The 20,323-nt window shown below is 39.3% G+C and overlaps 1 protein-coding gene across 1 annotated transcript; it reads left to right on the top strand.

Moving 5' to 3' along the window:
* The first annotated feature begins 997 nt into the window (after nt 1–997).
* Nucleotides 998–12,882, top strand: C2H1orf52 (chromosome 2 C1orf52 homolog). The gene is made up of 3 exons (XM_067726760.1): nt 998–1,322; nt 1,963–2,161; nt 8,620–12,882. The coding sequence occupies exons 1-3, from the start codon at nt 1,047–1,049 to the stop codon at nt 8,691–8,693; spliced, it is 549 nt and encodes a 182-aa protein (XP_067582861.1). The 5' UTR covers nt 998–1,046; the 3' UTR covers nt 8,694–12,882.
* Nucleotides 12,883–20,323: the final 7,441 nt, after the last annotated feature.

Here is a 20,323-nt window from a genome sequence, read left to right as displayed (position 1 = left end):
GGCATCCTGTGAACGTTTACACTGATACCAACTTCACTGCTTTCACTTGGGTATAATTCCCTCTGAGTTCGTGAGGAGGAGTCAAAGATTTCTAGTTACCTTGGTGGCTAGGCACATGGTTATATCGTTTATTGTACTAAGAGAGGGGAACACAAATGCAGAAGCAAGTTATATGTAAAGGCAAGTTACTGATCTTTAAGTGGGTGTTTGAGACCCCAGCACGATGTCCATACATAAAGTTTAAGAGCCAAATGGAGGTTTGATCCAGAACTTGAGAGGTTGGAGTTGGAGACCCGGATTTGGGAGTCACAAGCATTAAGGTAGTTAATGCCCTGGAAAGGGATGGTCTGACTTGCAACTTTGTAAACTCCCTCTACAGATTGTTAGTAAGTGTGGCTGAAAGCTGGTATAATATGTTGGGAAACACCGGCGTTTAAGGGCCGTACAGAGCAAAGCAGGCATGGAAGGAGGCTGACAATCCAGAGAGTTTGGAGGACCCCCAGAGTGGTGTGATGCAATACAAGAGAAGTTCCATCAAAGGAGGCTGTTCAGAGTGTGCTGGAATGAGGTCAAGCAGGAGAGGATTCACTCTGGGACTTGGTAAGTCCACTTACCCATAGAGGTCTTCCATGACGACTGAGGGAAGCACATTGCGAGTAATTTTATTTCGAGGAAGAGATGCAGCAGGATCCGAAAGAAATCCTGGTCTCTGGGCAAGGGCTTTAAGGTGGCGGTGAAAAGACAAAATTTTTAGCTTTTCTATGCCTTTAATAAATTCTTACTGAATCTGAAAGTTTGGTTGGACCACTGCCTGAGGATCTGTCTCTTCTCAGGGGTCCTCAGAAAAGAGCATTAGAAACCTCTGATTGAGGACGTGCGCGGCCCCGCCTCCAGTCCTTCAGCCCGGCCGCAGTATCACGGCGCAGCCGCCAGGGGGTGCAGACTCCGGGCCCATCAGCGAGACTTGGGGCGGGGCCAACTGCGGGGCGGGCCCTGGCACGGCTTCCGGTTTCCGGCGGAGCCATCGATCGACGCGCGCAGCCGTCATGGCAGCGGAGGAGAAGGATCCTCTGAGCTATTTCGCGGCTTACGGGAGCAGCAGCTCAGGCTCCTCGGACGAGGAGGATAACAGCGAGCCGGAGGAGACAAGTCGTAAGGCCTCGGATCCGGCGAAGTCGGCGGGCGGCTGTGGGAACAAGGCGGAGAAGCGGCTGCCTGGACCCGACGAGCTGTTCCGGAGCGTGACTCGCCCGGCCTTTCTCTACAATCCGCTCAACAAACAGATCGACTGGGAGAGGCACGTCGTCAAGGCGCCAGAGGAGGTGAGGTCCCCGACCCCGTTTCCCGATCTAGGTCCCGGCCTCCGCCCCCTTCCTCCTGAGCCCCCTCCTGGGGACCAGCTGTCCGCCCCACACACGCAGTCACCCCCTGCGGGATGCCGCACCACCCTCTCCCACCTCCAACCCTGGGGAGCCCGGGCCCCCTCCCCCAGCCTGGTGGGTGTCAGACCGGATCCGCAGCCCCGCCCCCTTGTGAGGAGACCCAAACCTCCGCGCTCGGTGCCCTGACCCCGCGCGGCTAGGACTAACGGTGGTGACTCCCCCGCCCCCCTGCTGCAGCTTCTCCCCGAGACCCCTTCCCTTTGATGCCGAAGTGCCTGCGGTGCTGCCTCCAAGACAGTGTCTGCTGCAGCCTCCTGAAGGGGTCAGCCTTGGCGTAGTATCTCTGAGACTGGATTCTTCTTTGGTAACTAAAAGTTAATAGCTTTATTCGTATAGGGAACCCTTTGGCTTTTCACTTAACAGTAGTGTGATTTTGATGGAAAAATATGTCTTTAAACCTTAAAAAAGAAAAAAAAAAGTCAGCCTGAAGAATAAACGAACTGCAGGGAGGTGCATGTGCCCATACCGATAATAGGAACCTCGGTTCGTCACAGTGTTTCTTAATGTGTTTGCTTAACAGCCTCCGAAGGAATTCAAAATATGGAAGTCAAACTGTGTACCACCTCCGGAGACCTACTCTACTGAGAAGAAACCTCCCCCTCCAGAGCTGGATATGGCAATAAAATGGTCTAACATATATGAGGACAATGGTGATGATGCCCCACAGAATGCTAAGAAAGCTAGGCTTCTCCCAGAAGGGGAGGAGACAGTGGAATCAGGTAAGGAAAGTCAGACTCCAGTGGTAATGCCTTTTGGTCCCTGTGATGAGTTTTAAGAGAACGAGATGTTTAATGAGTGAAACTTAAATCTAGTCAGTTAGCAAACTGATTGTGATGGTCTTTGGGTGTCTTTTGCTGTGTGTGTGTGTGTGTGTTTAACATCTTTATTGGAGTATAATTGTTTTACAGTGGTGTGTTAGCTTCTGCTGTATAACAAAGTGAATCAGCTATACATACACATATATCCCCATATCTTTTCCCTCTTGCGTCTCCCTCCCTCCTACCCTCCCTTTTAATGTGTTTTTGAGAAACGTCATAAAATATTCAGGATTTAAAGTGAAATCTTTGATGTCTCAACCAGTAGTATATTGATGTATGATGCCTTATTATTAAAGCAGCATGAGTTATTTCATGAACTCTTTGTTGTGACTGCAGTTGTGAAGTGCTGATGGCTTCATTTTATATTAAAGCAATTGTGCTTTACAGCCAAAATTAATGTCACAAAATGGATTTAACTGAGTATTACTACATAGTAATTAACAATAGTAACAAGATAATGACTTAGTTGTCTTGCCTTAGTTCATAATATCATAATTCCACCTTACAATTCCATTATTGTAAGTAATCACAGTAATCTCTGCTTCCATACTTTTACCCACTTACCCCCTTGCCTCACTTGCTTAAAACCCTTCACCAGCAGCAGAGTGAGCCCTCTATGATAGGCCCTGCCTTTTTCTCCACCCTCATTTCAGATGGCCCCCTTGTAGAACTTTAAGATCTTAAAATTCAAAACTGAATAGACCATGCTATTTTATGGTTCCATGCCTTTTAATATATGTTCCACCTTAGTCGGGAATGTTTTTCCCTCCCTCTTTGGCTGGTAAACTCATTCATCCTTTAAAATCCAACTCTAAGAAAAAGAGAGTTGGTAATATCTAAATCTCAAATATTACCTTCCTCTAGTTAATTATTTGCTCCTCTGTACCCTGTATGTGCTAATGCTATTGATGGCCCTTACCTCCTTTTATGTGATTTTTTGTTCATAAGTCTATCTGCTTTATGAAGATGAGTTCCTTAAACAGCAGGGTCCAGGTGTTATTTATGTTTATAATACAGTTTGTAGTATGTTGTGAGTATTCAGTGGATTATTGGACTAAATATTTTTGACTATCATTTTTATGAAAGAGTGTGTTGTTTTTGTTAAACAAATTTCTGATCTTCCCATAATACAACTGCTACTTATTTAGCTCATTTTACAACTGCAGAGAATTTTGTTTGTTTCAAGAGAAAGGGTAACAAACTGGTAGGAGTTCTTACTCCAATTTTTGGTTTTTTGTTTGTGTTTTTTTAAGGAATAGGATATTTATTCAGATCTAAAGTGTCTCTTCACAAAATTAATGCTTGTTAATTCCAAATGGGAAAAAAATAGTACCTTCATTTTGGAGTTACTTCATTGTGGAGAAGCCTGGCAGACACCATTTTAATCAAGCGATTAAAGTGATCATAAATAACAGGACAAATCAAAACTGAGTGTCACTTGAACACAGCATCACGTTGGTGATATCCTTGCCGAACACAAACACGCACAAATTGAGGGATATTCCACAAAATAACTAGCTGAATCTTCAAAAGTATCAAGGTCATGAAAGTCAAAGAAAGAAAGATTGAGGAAACATTTTTGACTACAGGACACTAAAGAGATGTGACGATTAAATGCAATACACATTCTGAAGTGTATCCTTTTTTTGCTATAAAGGATATTACTCTCCAGTTTTGATTCTACCTGGCTTTCCCATTTCTTTCACTGACTTCCCAGTGTGAATTAGAAGTCAGTAGTGAAGGTACCTCTTCAGTAAATGGCATCTTTTTGGACATGCCAAATGAAGTGGACATTAAAAATACCTCATATTTTATAGTATCTTTATATAATTAATAAAAAACACTTTTGCATAAATTACATTTAATCCTTACAACACCTTGTGAAACCAGATAGGGAAGTGTCAGAATGAGAGCTTATGTGACTTGTCCAAGATCACAAAACTAGAAAATGCTGAGCTCTAAAATAGTACCTTCATACAAGTTTTCTAATTTGTTACTCTTAGCAACCTAGTACAGAAGTGATACATGATTCATTATTACTGTTTTGTAGACAAGAAGACAATCTCAGATTCAAGAATTGCCCAAATTCACACAGCTAGGAAGAGGCAGAATAGGAATTCAAATTCAGATCTTTAAATGGAAATGATGCCATATTAAACTGGGGTTTAGTCTCTTGATGTTTTGCAAGCGAGAGTGCTTGAGGAGTAGCTGTCCTGTGGGAAGAATGGCAATAAGGCCACTAGAGTTGATATTCAATCTAGGGTGTCATAGGCTGGTGCTCTCCTATCTTTGTTCCTATGTGGAAAAGGCAAGGTTTATATACCAGGACAAGTAAGTAGAAAGAATTATCTTTTTTTCCAGCTTGCCTTTTAAGTTCAGGTAGCAGGAAATATGTGTGAGAGAATGCTGCTATTCCCATAGGTAATTTCTGACCTTTTGATCATATGATGGTCCTCCATTAGAAAGTGGATGTTGGCAATATCAAAAAACAAAAGGACCCCAGTGCTCAGCCAGCTTAAAGCTGGATCATAAGATTAAAAGATAATACTGAAATCTTCAATTTTGACTTTAATGTTGGTTGTTGAATGTAACTATCTTCTTTTTGTAATGAATACCTTTCTTCTTAGGAGTGATTTTTGCCATTTCAAACTCCCATACTATGTTCACAGATCAATTTCCCAACCTCTTTTTTTAACCCCCCCCCTTTTTTTTTTTTTTTTTTTGCGGTATGCGGACCTCTCACTGTTGTGGCCTCTCCCGTTGCGGAGCACAGGCCCCGGACGCGCAGGCTCAGCGGCCATGGCTCACGGGCCCAGCCGCTCCGCGGCACGTGGGATCTTCCTGGACTGGGGCATGAACTTGTGTCCCCTGCATCGGCAGGTGGACTCTCAACCACTGCACCACCAGGGAAGCCCAACCCCCTTTTTTTTTTAATTCATAAAATATCTTGTATTAGAAGCTCCACATTCTTTTTTTGTTTGTTTGTTTTCAATAGGAGATGGAGCAATCTGCTTTTTTTTTAAATTAATTAGTTTGTTTATTTTTGGCTGTGCTGGGTCTTTGTTGCTGCGCGCAGGCTTTCTCCAGTTGCTGCGAGAGGGCTTCTCATTGCGGTGGCTTCTCTGGTTGCAGAGCACAGGCTCTAGGTGCACGGGCTTCAGTAGTTGTGGCTCGCGGGCTCTAGAGCGCAGGCTCAGTAGTTGTGGCGCACGGGCTTAGTTGCTCCGCAGCATGTGGGATCTTCCCGGACCAGGGCTCGAACCTGTGTCCCCTGCGTTGGCAAGCGGATTCTTTTTTTTTCTTGTTTTTCTTTTCTTTTTTTTTTTTTTTTGCGATACGCGGGCCTCTCACTGTTGTGGCCTCTCCCATTGCGGAGCACAGGCTTCGGACGCGCAGGCTCAGCGGCCATGGCTCACGGGCCCAGCCGCTCCGCGGCATGTGGGATCCTCCCGGACCTGGGCACGAACCCGTGTCCCTTGCATTGGCAAGTGGACTCTCAACCACTGCGCCACCAGGGAAGCCCCCGCAAGCGGATTCTTAACCACTGCGCCACCAGGGAAGTCACAGAAGCTCCACACTCTTAAATATAAATCTCATTTTTAGATTATCAAATTACTTTGTTTTTATTTTTCCTTCTCATTTTCTGCCCTTTGGCCTTTTTTGCCAGTTAACTCGTTCCAGGTAAGGAAGCTGGGAAAAATTCAAAACTCATCATAAATCCTTACTACTTATCAACACTTGTTTCGTGGTTGTAAAATGTAGATGATTAAGGCTTAGATATTTATTGTAGCTTAATTAACATGTAATTAATCTTGAAGGTCTAACTAAAGTAGCTAATGCTTTTTTTTTTAAGAATTTAGAACCTTAGTTTCTATTAATAATTTAAGCTTGTTTACCTCAAGTGACATGAATTCCATAATATAAAAATTGTTTCCTTACAAGTTCAACTGTAGTATACGGCACAGAGTAAGAAGCTCAGTAAAGTTGATGATCGAACATTTCAAGATTTTTTTTTTTAAGACAATCCCTTGTTATATCACTAGATGGCATTAGCTCTTCTGTTCAGTGACTGGTAGGAAGATATTTTTCCAACCTCAGTAGTTTGTGTTTTTGTTGTTATTCAGTAAATGAACTTGTAATAAGTGACAGATTAAAAGCAGAAGTGTCTCAGGACGGTCTTTTTAATATATGTTAACACTGCATTTTCTAGTAGAGTTAGAAAGTAATTTCAATTTTTATATTACTACTGAAAATAGTCTCAAAAGTCAAGCGTGATGATAATTAAGCACCAATTAAAAAACAAAGGCCTTGGCTTGTTTAAACTGTATGCCTTATCAGTTGGTTTGTAGAACAAGTATTTTTTTGTATACATGATAAACTAATGATTAAAACTTTGCTTTGTAAATTCCTGGGATGATTTGTTGATCTGAATTGTATTTTATCATACTGGGTACATAAATCTGTAGTGCTCTATTAAATATATGAATAACATCACTGTGCTGTGTTTCAAGATACATTACCTGCTGTTGATACCAATTATTGTCCACATCAACAAAGGAAATATTCTGAGTCTGGTAGTTAGCAGAAGGGAATTGAAGGCTTAAGGTTTTAAGTTTATTTTTCCCATAATGAGTTCGTGATCTGAAAAACAAAACAGATGAACAAACAAAACAAAACAGAAATAGGCTCATTGATAACAGAGAACAAACTGGTGGTTGCTAGAGAGGAAGGAGTTGGGGGGACAGGTGAAGTAGGTGAAGGGGTTTAAGAGGAACAAACTTCCAGCTATACAATAAGTAAGGCACAGGGATGTAATATACAGCATAGAGAATATAGTCAATAAGATTGTGATAACTCTGTATGGTGACAGATGGTAACTAGACTTATTGTGGTGATTATTCCATAATATATAAAAATACCGAATCACTGCGTTTATACACCTGAAACTTAATATTGTGTGTCAATTATAATCCAATAAAAAAAAAGAATAGGACAGAGCTCCCCAGTCTCTATCAGAAGAATATCGAGAAATAACATGTAAAAAATGACTGTAAAGTCCTTTTGCAATGTGAAGTGTTAAGTAATAACAATAAAATTGACATTGTTTTTTTGACTGTTAATAAAAGGGACGTTGAAATGAGAAAAAAAAGTTTATGTTCTGATATTAATGGCTTCCCCAATTTTTTAATATGAAGTCCCCTTTCAACATCAAAATATTTTATAGGCCACCACATGGTAGTTATTGAACTTTGAGTATCTATTGATTGAGAAAATAAAGTACAATGAATTCAGTAATGTGCTTAAAATAAATTTGTATTTTATAAATCATAACATCTTCTACATGTTGTGTGTTCCATCTACATGGAGTTCTTAAAATAATGCCATTCGTTTGTTCAGAGAGATGGGGATTAGCAGCTGTTCTGTGCTACCCTGTGTTTTGTTGAAACATGTAGTTGGATTGTTTTAATTGAATAAAAGGGCCCATTGTTTCAGGTTTTACAATCTTTTTATTTATTAATTGGAAATTTTCTGTGAATACAGATACTAATAATATAGAAATATAGAATATATAGAAATAGAAATATATAAATAGAAATATAGAATAATATAGAAATATAGAAATATAGAATATATAAATAATATAGAAAAGTGTAAAGGACATGGTTTTAATTTGAGGTTCTTCTCCCCTCCCCCCCATATTCTCCATAATATGAAGGCAGGGAAGAAGTCTGTTTTTCTCTTGCCATTGGAATATTCTGACCATCCTAGGAGCGGGAGAATGTAGAACACCTACATAGGACAAAACTGAAAATACAGTTTCAGTGAAACATCTACTTGTGAAAGCCTTTTTAACTTCAAAATGCATGTGTGGGGCTGGGGGTGGGGCGATGAGATGGGGGCAGGTGTTTGTGGGGGATGGAAAGCAGATTGGAGGAGAAAGACTAGCTGATAGACACATAATGTCATGGTTAAATTGACATCTTTTTTTGTAAAAAAAAAAAAAAAAAGAATGGTATGTGTTCCATTCTTAACATGTAGATTATATATTTAAATATCCACCATGTATATACTGTAGAATATTTGAGAATAGCTTTATCAGAACAAATTTTGATTTTCTCATTTTAAGCTACCTTAATATAGCACTAAAAGATCACTGTAGATTTTGTGTAACGTTACAGTTGAAAAAATTCCTTATTTTTACTTGCAATAACTTCTGAAAGTTATTTTTGTTTTTTTATTGGAAAACTTTGAAAGAAACATTAGTTGAGGATAATGATTTTGGTATAGAGTCAATGAAATTTTAATGCTTAACATTTTTTTAATATTACTGATTGAAACTCTTCCTTTCCTATTTAAAGATGATGAAAAAGAAGAGCATACTTCTAAAAAGCGCAAAATAGAACCGGGAGAACCAACAAAGAAGAAAAAATAGAAAACAAATGACAAGAATTTTTGGACTGTGAAACTTTGTTGAAATGAATTTTTTTGGCAGATTAAATTGATATTGTAAATTATTATGAAACAACATCTCCATGAAAGTATATGTTAATTAACTAATGAGTTTTGGTGCAGGAACCTTCCACTGTAGAACTCATTTTTTATTTAAAACTTATATGTATTTAAAACTCAAATGGTGACTTGTGATTGTGAAATTGACAACACTTGGAAGCATTCTTGCTACCACAGAATTGGTGACATGCTTTGAGTTTCATCCCATGTTGACATGCCAATGTTCTATGAACCTTTTATAAAGGAGTATATTTTTAAAGTAAATATATTGTACTGTGAACTTGTAGGGTGCTTTTCAGCAGTGTTTGTACAGTGTAAATAGATCATGGAAATAAAATTACCAGTATTACTATTACTGCATAACATTAACATTTGAATATTTGTGACAAGTACCCTCTTTGCCATGTGACATTCTGATAGTGGGTATTACCATTTAGGGAGTGCCTCCTGTGTTCCAAGTGCTTTGTGCATATATTATCTCTGATCCTCAGCCTAATAAAGCAGGTATTAATAGCCTCATTTTATAATAGAGATTAATTTATCCACGGTTACACAGCTAATGAGCAATGAATTTGAGATTTAACTCAGGACACTTGAACTCCAAAAATATCATACTAAACCACCTCTCAGCCAATCAGAATTTAGTCATCTTTGCTCAGGGGGAAATTCCTCTGCTCTCCTGATTTCTGTAATGATCCATACGGCCTGAAGACCATTAAAAACATTACTGAAGGGCTTCCCTGGTGGCGCAGTAGTTGAGGGTCCGCCTGCCGATGCAGGGGACACAGGTTTGTGCCCCGGTCCGGGAAGATCCCACATGCCGCGGAGCGGCTGGGCCGATGAGCCATGGGCGCTGGGCCTGCGCGTCCGGAGCCTGTGCTCCTCAAGGGGAGAGGCCACAACAGTGAGAGGCCCACGTACCGCAAAAAAAAAAAAAAAAAATTACTGAAAAAAAAGTCATATTTTAGGAACTGTAGTTGCCATCTCTTCCAGGTACTCTTCTGTGGTAATCAGTAGAGATCTTCTCCCCTGATTATATTACTGCACTTATATATGCCTTATATTATGATCATTGATTTCCCTGTTAAATAGTAAGCTTGCCAAAGATAAGGATCTTCTACAAAGATTTGCTAGATGTAGCAAATGAAATTACGGGATACCCAGTTAAATTTGAATTTTAGATAAACAACAAATGATGTTTTAGTATATGTGATATTTGAGAAATACTTATAGTAAAAATTTATCTGAAATTCAAATGTAACTGAGCATCTTATATTTTGTCTGGCAACCCTACGCCTATGTGTTTTCTCTATCCAGCTCCTGTTTTAATGCTTTGCATGTAGTAATAAAATCAACAAGGGGTATTTAGGAAGATTGTAATCTTAGATTTGACTTCTGCAGTCCAAAATGCAGTGAAGTTATTTGTAACATTTTGAAAGATAAAAAAGAGCGGTTATATACTGCGTCAGTCTTTCCACGATTCTTACATGCCTTTAAGAGACAAGAGTTAATTACAGGACATTATTCAGTTTTTTAAAATCCCCAGTCTGATTGTTTTCCCCATGCTGGAAACCAACATTTGAAAAACTATAAAATTTGTTGAGAACATGAATCAAGTAGATTTAAGTTTGTAAAAGTCATTAAAAGTGTACCAGTCATAGTGTTTTGTGGATTGAGGAAGGGACATGAGTATGATGGCTTCCACTGTATCTTCAACTTACAAATGCAGTTCTACAGCTGCTTATCCTCTAGGTTTACAAGTATCTGAATCCCAAAGTTGAAATAATTGATAAATCAAGAAACTTTTTAAGGTTGAAATCTTTGTACATGAATAATTGGGAGGGCAGTGGTATCATGTACTAGGGAGTGGCATCAACTGGTAAAGCATGAGTCCAATGTGACAAAAATGGAAATATGAGGTTGTGATTCCCAAATCTGGAAAAATCTATAGTCTGGATGAATGTATTGGTGGAACAGATATCTCGGAAGTTACTGAAATATTAAAAGATTTAAAAAACTAGCATGAAAATGAACCTCATACAAGATAAAAAAACACCAGCAAGCCACTGTCTGAAAATCTTTTTAACTTCTTTTTACCACTCATTGTTTCAACTCCTATCTTGTATCAATCAGTTTGTGACAGAGAACAAAAGATCACTAGATTGGTCTCTAGTGGTGCTTTGAGCCTCTTTTCTAGAAGGTAGCAGAACTGGGAAGGGGAGAAACAAAATACCACTTTTCCTTGGAGGGGGTAAATATTCTGATATTTTAAACAGGAAAGGTAGTTGCTACACTTGTGAGATTATTAAGCAACTGCTGGAAGATGTGCACCTATGTGAGTACAGGTCAAGCCAGTTTTAGGAGTGGGAGAGAGAATTTAGGAAGAAGGAGGCTAAATATTTTGGGGCAGTCTGACTCAGCCATTTGTATCTCGGGTTTCTTTTCAAAGTATGGCCAAGTAACAGAAGGGGAAATGAACTTGCTTATGGATTGCTTCACCTTCTGCAGAAATATCCCTGGTTGGAAAATGGACTTTCATGTCACTCTACTTCTATCACCACATTAGAGAATGGATTTTTTTTACCCCCTTCAGAGATGTCCTGGGAACATGTCTAAGTGTCCATGTGGGTACTGTAGATAAGGCGCTGTTTGGTTCAGGTAGTGAAAACCCAGTGGAGAAGGAGCTTCTAAAAATCCATGAAGATTCGGAAAATCCTCTATCCGAGTTGCTTCCTTTTTAGAGAATCAAGTCACTTGATATTTCTGATTGTTTCCTCATCTTTAAGATAAGGAAGTTAGGTCGCATCAGGCATGAAGGACTTCTTTTGCGCAAAGACAAAATTTGAGAAAAGAACTAAGCATTCGTGGACCATGTTTTAAAATTCAAAGTATAAATAATTTTATAGAGTTTTATGGAAAACTGGAATCAAAGAACATTACTGAGAAAATTTACCCTGCTTTGTAGCCATTAAGATACTAATATTACTTGGACTTGCTTCTAATCTTAACCCTTAATGCTGTGTCGTGCTTTTGAATTCACAGAGTTCAATCATATAGTAGTATTTTATTTGCCAAAAACCTAATGGGGTAGGTTTTATCATTTCCAAATTAGAGAATGGAAAATAGGCCCAGCAAGATGAAACAATACACGGATACACCAAGAGTTAGCTTCAGAGCTCAGGCTAGAATCTGCATCCCGTTCCATGCAAAATTTATGGAGAACCTCTTGGGTGCAAGACATTATGATAAGAACAAAGGACTCATCTTCATTTTGGCAAAATCACATTGGCGGCCATGAGGAGGATGTATATGTAAGTTACGAGTCGAGTCAGAAAGACTGGTTGCTGTAGTCTAAATAGAGTGATAAGTGTCTGAGTGAACTAAGGCATTGGAGAAGAGACACTGATTTGAGAAACGGATAGTGCTTAGTTGGATATAATGGCTGAGAGTGAGGTTTCCTTTTATTGCAAACTATGTACTTTTAATTAAAATATGAATGTAGCAATGCAGGTTTGGACATGACCTACATGTAAAACATATTGCCATACAATTCAGTTAGAAACAAAGCCCCACTGGGGATATTTGAAAATGTAATTATTTTTATAGGTATCTGAGTGAACCCAGCAACTTTGATAAGTTAAAAACGGTGACATTTAAATCCACACTGGGCTTTAAAACATATCATTGGTGGTATTTTGGATTTTAGCGTTTCATATCCATAGTGAACTGCTTTCATACCTCCATTATCACTTAGTGCAGAAGTTCAGACATTCCAACAAAAAGGCGTTATGCTCCCAGCAAATGTTTTGAACTTTGCATAGCACTCTGAAGTTCTCTCTATCTCCCTCTACACGGTTTTCCTAATTTCAGGTATTGCATTTGCATTTTAATGCAAAAAGAGAGAGAGAGATAACAAGAAGCATTTGTATGTACAGTCCGAAGAGGAGGGATTTTGCCTGTTTTGTTCATTGACTAGAACAGTGCCAGCACATAGTAGCACTCAATATAACTGCGAAGTGTTGATGGTAAGAATTCCTCACCCGGGCTTATGGGTGATCCTCTCGAGGCTTGTGTTTTCAGTTGTATGGGCCAATAAATCTTGAGAATTTAAACCAGTTTAAGTGTTGTGTCATTTTCCGTCAAAAACATCCTAATTGATGTGAAACTCTTTTCCCCTTTGGTTTCTTCCAGGGTCCTGTGTTCTCCTGGTTCTCTTTATTTCTTCTCTCTGGCCCCCTCTCTTCCAACTGCCCTCAGATGCCACTGTACCCTACGTTGTTCTCTTCTCTACACCGGTTCTTGACAGTGTCAGCCAAGTTCATGGCTACCACAATCAGTAACCCTGATGGTTCCCTGCACTGTATGCTTACCAAAATGCTCTTGTAAAGCCCCAAATTTATGCATCTGATTGTACATTTCTGCTTGGGTCTCAAAGTCCCCTCACATACTGTATGTCCAAAACCAAACACATCGAGTCAAAACCCACACCACCTCCTATAATTTGTTTCTGGTTAATGGCATCACAGTCAACCCAGAAACCTGCCTTCTGCCTTACTTCCTTCCCATCATGTGGGTTTGGTCAGTAAATCCTGAGGCTTCTCTCCCCTCATTCTGACACACTTCTTAATCCGGCTCTAATGAATTATTTACAGTTCCCCAGATACACCATTGAGTTTAATCATTCTGTGCCTTCACTTGTACCATCTGCTTGGCCTGGCCCTTCTCCATCTGCTTAGTGAACCTCCCTTTTTCCCTCCAAGAAGCAGTTCAAGTATTCCCGCCTTTATTTACCTTGTTCTATTTATCTCTGTATCTGCACCTGAAAGTTGGTTTTCCCTATGCTCAGTACTAAACAAATAGCCAACATTTATGGAGTACTTACTATGTGCCAGGCATTGTTCTCGCGCTTTCCATGTATTAACTCATTTAATTTGATGAGGTAGGTGCTAGCCCTACTTTTCAGGGGAGAAAACACGTACAGAAAGGTTAAGTGATTTGCTCAAGGTGGGAGAGCTGGGAAAGGCAGGCCGACTGGCTCCAGGTTCCTTCCTCACTGCCCTGGAGTCAATAGATTGGTGTGTATTTGACTCAAGGACTCTTCTTAGCCCTAGAAGGCACTCAGAATACAAAAACTTGGAGAATTAATGAATACAAAACCAGTTCACTAACTGGAGGCCCAGCATTTGTTTAATACACCAGAAACATCTTTCAGATGGATCAGATTAATGTAAAAGGAAAGTCAGTGCATAAATGTTTTAAGAAGACCGATGGCAATTTCAGTGATTTAGTAGCTTATTTATCACATAGTTGGAGTGGTTTTGTTTTTGTTTTTTTTTGCGGTACGCGGGCCTCTCACTGTTGTGGCCTCTCCCGTTGCGGAGCACAGGCTCCGGACGCGCAGGCTCAGCGGCCATGGCTCACGGGCCCAGCCTTTCCGCGGCATGTGGGATCTTCCCGGACTGGGGCACGAACCCGCGTCCCCTGCATCGGCAGGCGGACTCTCAACCACTGGGCCACTAGGGAAGCCCTCAGCCTACTTTTTTTTAGCAAAGCAAGATAGCTTTAAGCCACAAATTGTGCCTCAAATTTCATTGTTTTCTCTAACATTTCAAATTATGGCTTGAGTTTAGAGTCATAGCACCAGGGCATGGGAAGGCCTCCAGAGGTCCTCTGATACAGCCTTCCCAGAACATGGGAATGTCTCCTCTGTGATCGTTCCTCTCTTTTCTAGGCTCACAGGCAAGCCCATGAAATGAGAGGTTTACAGGCTGGATTTGAAAAATCATTTCCTGTATGTCTGTAATATTTGGTACCTAGGGTCTGGAACTTGTCCTGTTCCTTTCCCTGTGTTTACCATTTTCTGAAAAAAGGAGAAGAAACAGAGGATTTGGCACATATCATTGAAGTAAAAGTGCAGCTCTATTCCTGGCATAATTACCTGTCTCCATTTCTAAATGGGACCAAAATTCTAGCAAACTTCCCCAGCTGACTGTGGAGTTTACATTTAGAATTCCTGAGAAAAACTGCAATGAAATAACAATCACTTCCAACTAAGGAAGTGACTTGTCTGCCAGCAAAGCTATAAGCAAGCCAACTCAGAAATAACACCCACACCAGGGGGATTTTTTAAGACCCTGGTGCTAGTTTTTGCTAGTTTTCAATCTGGAGACGTACACGCACACAGTCATTGGAACCTTCTCTTTTTTACCATGTTCTGCCGTCAGGCCTTCCCCTCCAGTCCTCTCCTTAACTACAAAAAGTGGCCTAAAAGAGGTAGCATAGCAGTAAAATTTCTTCCATAACATCTGGAATCCATATGTCAAATCCATAAGGCATAAACTCTTCATTGTTTTTCTTTTAATTTAGGCTTAATTACTTGAGCTCCAAATCCCCCTGCCCCGCCTCCCTCCATACCAAACTAATTAGAGCAATTATCTGAGCCATCCTGGGCTACAGATCTGTTAAAGCCTGTTATTGAGGTTAACAAATGAGAGGGTTAATTTCTCTAGACTGCTCCATAGTTGTCAAAGAAAGATAATAAGCCCTTACATTTGTAGGGTGCTTTTGCGTTTTTAAGGTCTTTTTTCTGTACACCAAGCTGCCACCCAGGAGAAGGGTTTACTTTGGGGGTTCCAGACTGTCCGGAACCCTTGAGGTAAGTGACTTAATTCTGAACTGAAGCACTTGGAATTCACTGCTACAACATGAAAGAGGCTCCCCCCCGCCTTGCTGCAGCGACTGTATAAAAAAAAAAAAAAAAAAAAGATTTTGATGCTTTTTTTAAAGAAATAGGATTGCCAGGTAGTACCTCTGGCGCCAACTTAGAAATGTTGACTTCAAACCTTAGACAGTAAGTGGCTTTTTTTAGATAATTTGACCAGGGCTCTGAGTATTTTTAACTTATTTAGAAGTTGCTGAATTCATCTGGTTGCTTTGGCTAATTATGAGCTGCTTAGGTTTTTCTATTCTTTTTCCACTTTTGTTTCCACTGTAACAGTAGCAAGGCTATCCTATATCAGTCTTGCTAGGTAGCTAAACTAAAGTTCCTAATTTAATCTTTTGCCCTGAAGGTTTTTTTTAGATCACCCAGCCTAGTATTAATTTTTTTCTTTTTTAAGCCCAGGAGAATTAGTTGAAGGAGGATTAGATTTTCTTAGCATTTACCATGATTTCAACTCATTTCTCCAACAAGGATTTGTGAAAATGTGATAAACAATGATGGAGAACAGATTTTATTTTTAATGTTCTAAGAGAAATTACAACTTTATTGCACTAAATTTTGAGAATGTGTTGCCTGTACAAGAGTTTAAATTGGAGAATAGATTTTCAATTGCCTCACATAAGTGCCAAAAGTAAGGGGAAAAAAGTCCATATGTTTCATAAGCACAGAAAACAAAAACTTTTAAGCTTTTTTTTACTACAAATATATTTAGTCTTTTCAAGGACAGGAACAATGTTTACACCAAAAATACAATAACAATTCATTATATTTATCACATTGTTTTAATTCATTCTCATAACATTATACATTATTATAAATTCTATTATAAATTCTATATAATAGTAATGTTCATTTAAAATTTTTCTGATTATGAAAATGATACATGCTCATTGTAGAAGTTCTGGAAAAAACAAAAGAGAAATCATTTTAGTAGTGAAATCCACAGTTAACATTTTGATATACAATATTTTCTTAGAGTTTTTTCCTATGCATATGTGTACATATTCTACACAATATAGATATTTAATATTTTACTTAACATTAAGCATCAATTCCATTAAGAATTCCTCAAAAACCTAATTTTTATTTTATTTATCTTTATTTATTGTTATTATAACAATATCATGTCCATATTTTTCAGCACTATAAATAACGCTAAGATGAACATCTTTGTAATTAAGTATTTGGTTGTAGTATTTGACTATAGAACTACTTTTGTGAGTAAGAACTCAAGATGGAGTCATATGTAAAGTTATCCAGTTTGCTTGACTTAATATTCCTAACCTCTTTTTTTCTGTTATCATTATTGCTTTATTTTTTTCATTGTTTTTTTAAAATTTATTTTACTGAGGTATAGTTGATCTACAATGTTGTGTTAATTCCTGCTGTATACCAAAGTGATTCAGTTATACATATATATACATTCTTTTTCATATTCTTTTCCATTATGATTTATCACAGGGTATTGAATATAATTCCCTATGCTATACAGTAGGACCTTGTTGTTTATCCATTTTATATACAGTAGTTTATATCTGCTAATCCCAAACTCCCAATCCATCCCTCCCCCACTGTGCTCCTAAACTCTTGAGACCACATTTAAACAAGTGTTTTCAAAATTTTTGTACATCTCCTTGAAAGTCCTAAATGTTAAGTCCCTTGCCAGAAGCCAGCTTTTTATAATAGCAATTTGGCATTTCTAATACATCCTCTTTTTAGGTGCTCTGAAAAACCACGTTTCCTTTTAGAATGCTCCAAAAAACTGTTCACATTTTAAAAAGCCACTTACCAGTGCTCAAACTGAGAACCTGGTTATTTTGCCTTCAGCAAAAGGAATTGGTGGCCACATGAATTAAAACAAATTTGGGGGACTTCTCTGGTGGCGCAGTGGTTAAGAATCAGCCTGCCAATGCGGTTCGAGCCCTGGTCCGGGAAGATCCCACATGCCGCGGAGCAACCAAGCCCGTGTGCCACAACTACTGAGCCTGCACTCTAGAGTCCGTGAGCCACAACTACTGAAGCCCGCGCGCCTAGAGCCCATGCTCTGCAACGAGAGGCCACCGCAATGAGAAGCCCGCGCATCGCAACGAAGAGTAGCCCCCGCTCGCCGCAACTAGAGAAAGCCAGAGCACAGCAACGAAGACCCAATGCAGCTAAAAATAAATAAATAATAAATTTAAAAAAACAAAAACAAATTTGGAAGTGAAAAGAGGACTGAGGGAAAAAAATAAAGCAGACTCAGCTTTTCTCCCCCACTTCTGCATTATTGACAATATTAATGCAATTAACAGAGAAAAACCTTGGGTGGAGCCAGAAGGTACTGAAGAAATACCCTCTGGTTTCAGGCCGACCAGGCTTCTCAGATTCCCCACAGCAGCTGGCCTGCCCCACTGCAGGAGGCACCCGGAGCCAACCAACTAAGGGAGAGTGCCAGGGAGCATCTCCCAAAAAAAAGGGCAGAAAGAAAATGCCTCCTTATCGTGACTTGTGGAATTGGGGAAATTCCACAATGGGAGCTCCCAGTAAAGCTTTACCAGAGGGTTAAACAGCAGACTGCCAAGAGAGGAGCTCCCTGGGAGAAGTAACCTTATCCTGCCTCTCATCTTGTCACTTAATCACACTTACATTGTTACCTCACTGCTGGCATATCTTATCTTCTTAACTGGATTAGGGGCTGCTGCAAAGCCAGCAGGGCCTTACATTTCTTGTGGGGCAAATTCAAAGATCCGGCACAAAGCAATAAATTTAGAAATTGTTCAATGAGTAATTGAATAAAAAAGAAACTCTTAGCATCTCAGAGCAAATGAGTTTTCAGAGCTTTTCCTGCCAGCCTATTTTCGATGGGGGACTGAGCAAAGCAGCCAAGAGAAAAGAGGACTAGTACAGAGCAGGTTACCAAGGTCCTTATTTCCCTGGGCTGGCCCTGAGGGAAGCTCACCAAGTCCACATTCTGATTCCTGTTTCTCAGTTAATCCAAGTATTAACAACCTTCAATTAACTGAGATCCTCACCCCCACTTCCTCAATTTTTAGAAAAAAAAAAAAAATAGTAAGAAAACAATAGAAATTTTTTATTTTATAAAACAACTAAAACCACTTTTCAGAGTTGGCCGTTGACTAGGTATAAATACAACCCAACCTCCTAAACAAGAAGTGTGTTCCAAGAAAACTACTTGCATGTGCTCTCAAAAAAAAAAGAGCTCCATTGACAAAGTCTATCATTCTTCCCTCCTAGAGATTCACCCTGAACCTGACAGTTACAAAGCCTCTGAGGGGCCGTTCAATGGAGAACCCTCTTCACCTTCTTGGCCCGAGTGTCTCAAACTTATTTGAGCGCAGAACTCTTTTGAGGACAGCTGGTAAATTTTGCGGAATAAGCTTGAAGACATGCTGCTCTCCACCATGTGGAATGACAATACTCATTTGGGTTTACCCTGGTGAGGAGGTCCAGTGGGGGCAGGGATGGGGGTTGATCATTGATTACTCAAGGGGTCAGTAGCTTCAGTAGAGTCTATTTCTAAATTAATTTTCAACACAGTTGTTGAATCTAAAAGATATTTTTAAGATAAACGCAAGTTAATACTACTAGGAGATATTATTTCTCACCAACTGGATTGGAAAAATTCCACGTGACAACACACTCTGTTAATAAGACCACAGAGACACAGCATGCTCATACAACACAGGTAATAGGGTACAATGATCCAAACTCTATGGAGAGCAATTTTGCAAAATCTATAGAAATTACAAATACATTTACTGATTGACCCTGAAATCTCACTTCTGGAAATGATCCTGTAGATATGCCTACACATGTGCAATATGGTATATATGATATATATATATATATATATATATATATCTCATATATAATATGTACATGATATCCGTGACTATTTATTGAAACATTGTTTATAATAGCAAAATACTGGAAGTAAATTAGTGTCATAGGGGTCTGGTTAAATACCTATGATGTATCCCGTCAGTGGAATAGTATGCAGTAGGAAAAAATAAGGATAGTAAAGAAGCTCTTTGTATAGATATGGAAAGATATCCAGGATACACTGTAAAATTTGAGAAAGGAATTTTCAGAAGGTATATATACTATCCTACTTTTTACTTTCTGTGTAAGAAAGGGAAGGTTAAGAATATATATTCACCAAACAATGGAATATTATTCAGTGCTAAAAAGAAATGAGCCATGAAAAGACATGGAACAAACTTAAGTGCTTATTACTAAATGAAAGAAGCCAATCTGAAAATAACTGTATGATTCCAACGATATTACATTCTGGAAAAAGCAAAACTATGGGAGCAATAAAAAGATCAGTGATTGCCAGGAGTTGGTGTGAATGGAAAGGATGAGTAGAGAACAGAGGATTTTTAGGGCAGTGAAAATACTTTGTATGATACTGTAATGATGGATACACATCATTTTACATTTGTCCAAATCCATAGTACGTACAATAGCGAGAGTGAACTGTAATGTGAACTGTGGATTCTGGGTGATTATGATGTGTCATGGTAGGTTCATCAGTTGTTACAAATGCACCCCTCTGGTAGGGGATGTTGATAATGGGGGAGGCTATGCATGTGGTGGGGCACGGGGTCCAAGAGAAATCTATGTACCTTTTTCTCAATTTTACTGTGAACCTAAAACTTCTGTTTAAAAAAAAGTCTTGAAAAAAAGAATATATATTCATATTTACCTGTGTTAGTATAAGGTAATACTAATCCTGTAAAGTAGTCACCTATAAGGGGGCAAGGAAAGTTTGGGGTAGACAGTCACAATGTCGAACTTTACCTGAGCCCTGTGTTCCAGCAACCAGCAAA

The sequence above is a fragment of the Pseudorca crassidens genome, chromosome 2 (assembly GCF_039906515.1).
Source record: "Pseudorca crassidens isolate mPseCra1 chromosome 2, mPseCra1.hap1, whole genome shotgun sequence".
Taxonomy (NCBI): Eukaryota; Metazoa; Chordata; class Mammalia; order Artiodactyla; family Delphinidae; genus Pseudorca; species Pseudorca crassidens.
This window is presented reverse-complemented; position numbering and strand designations above follow the sequence as displayed.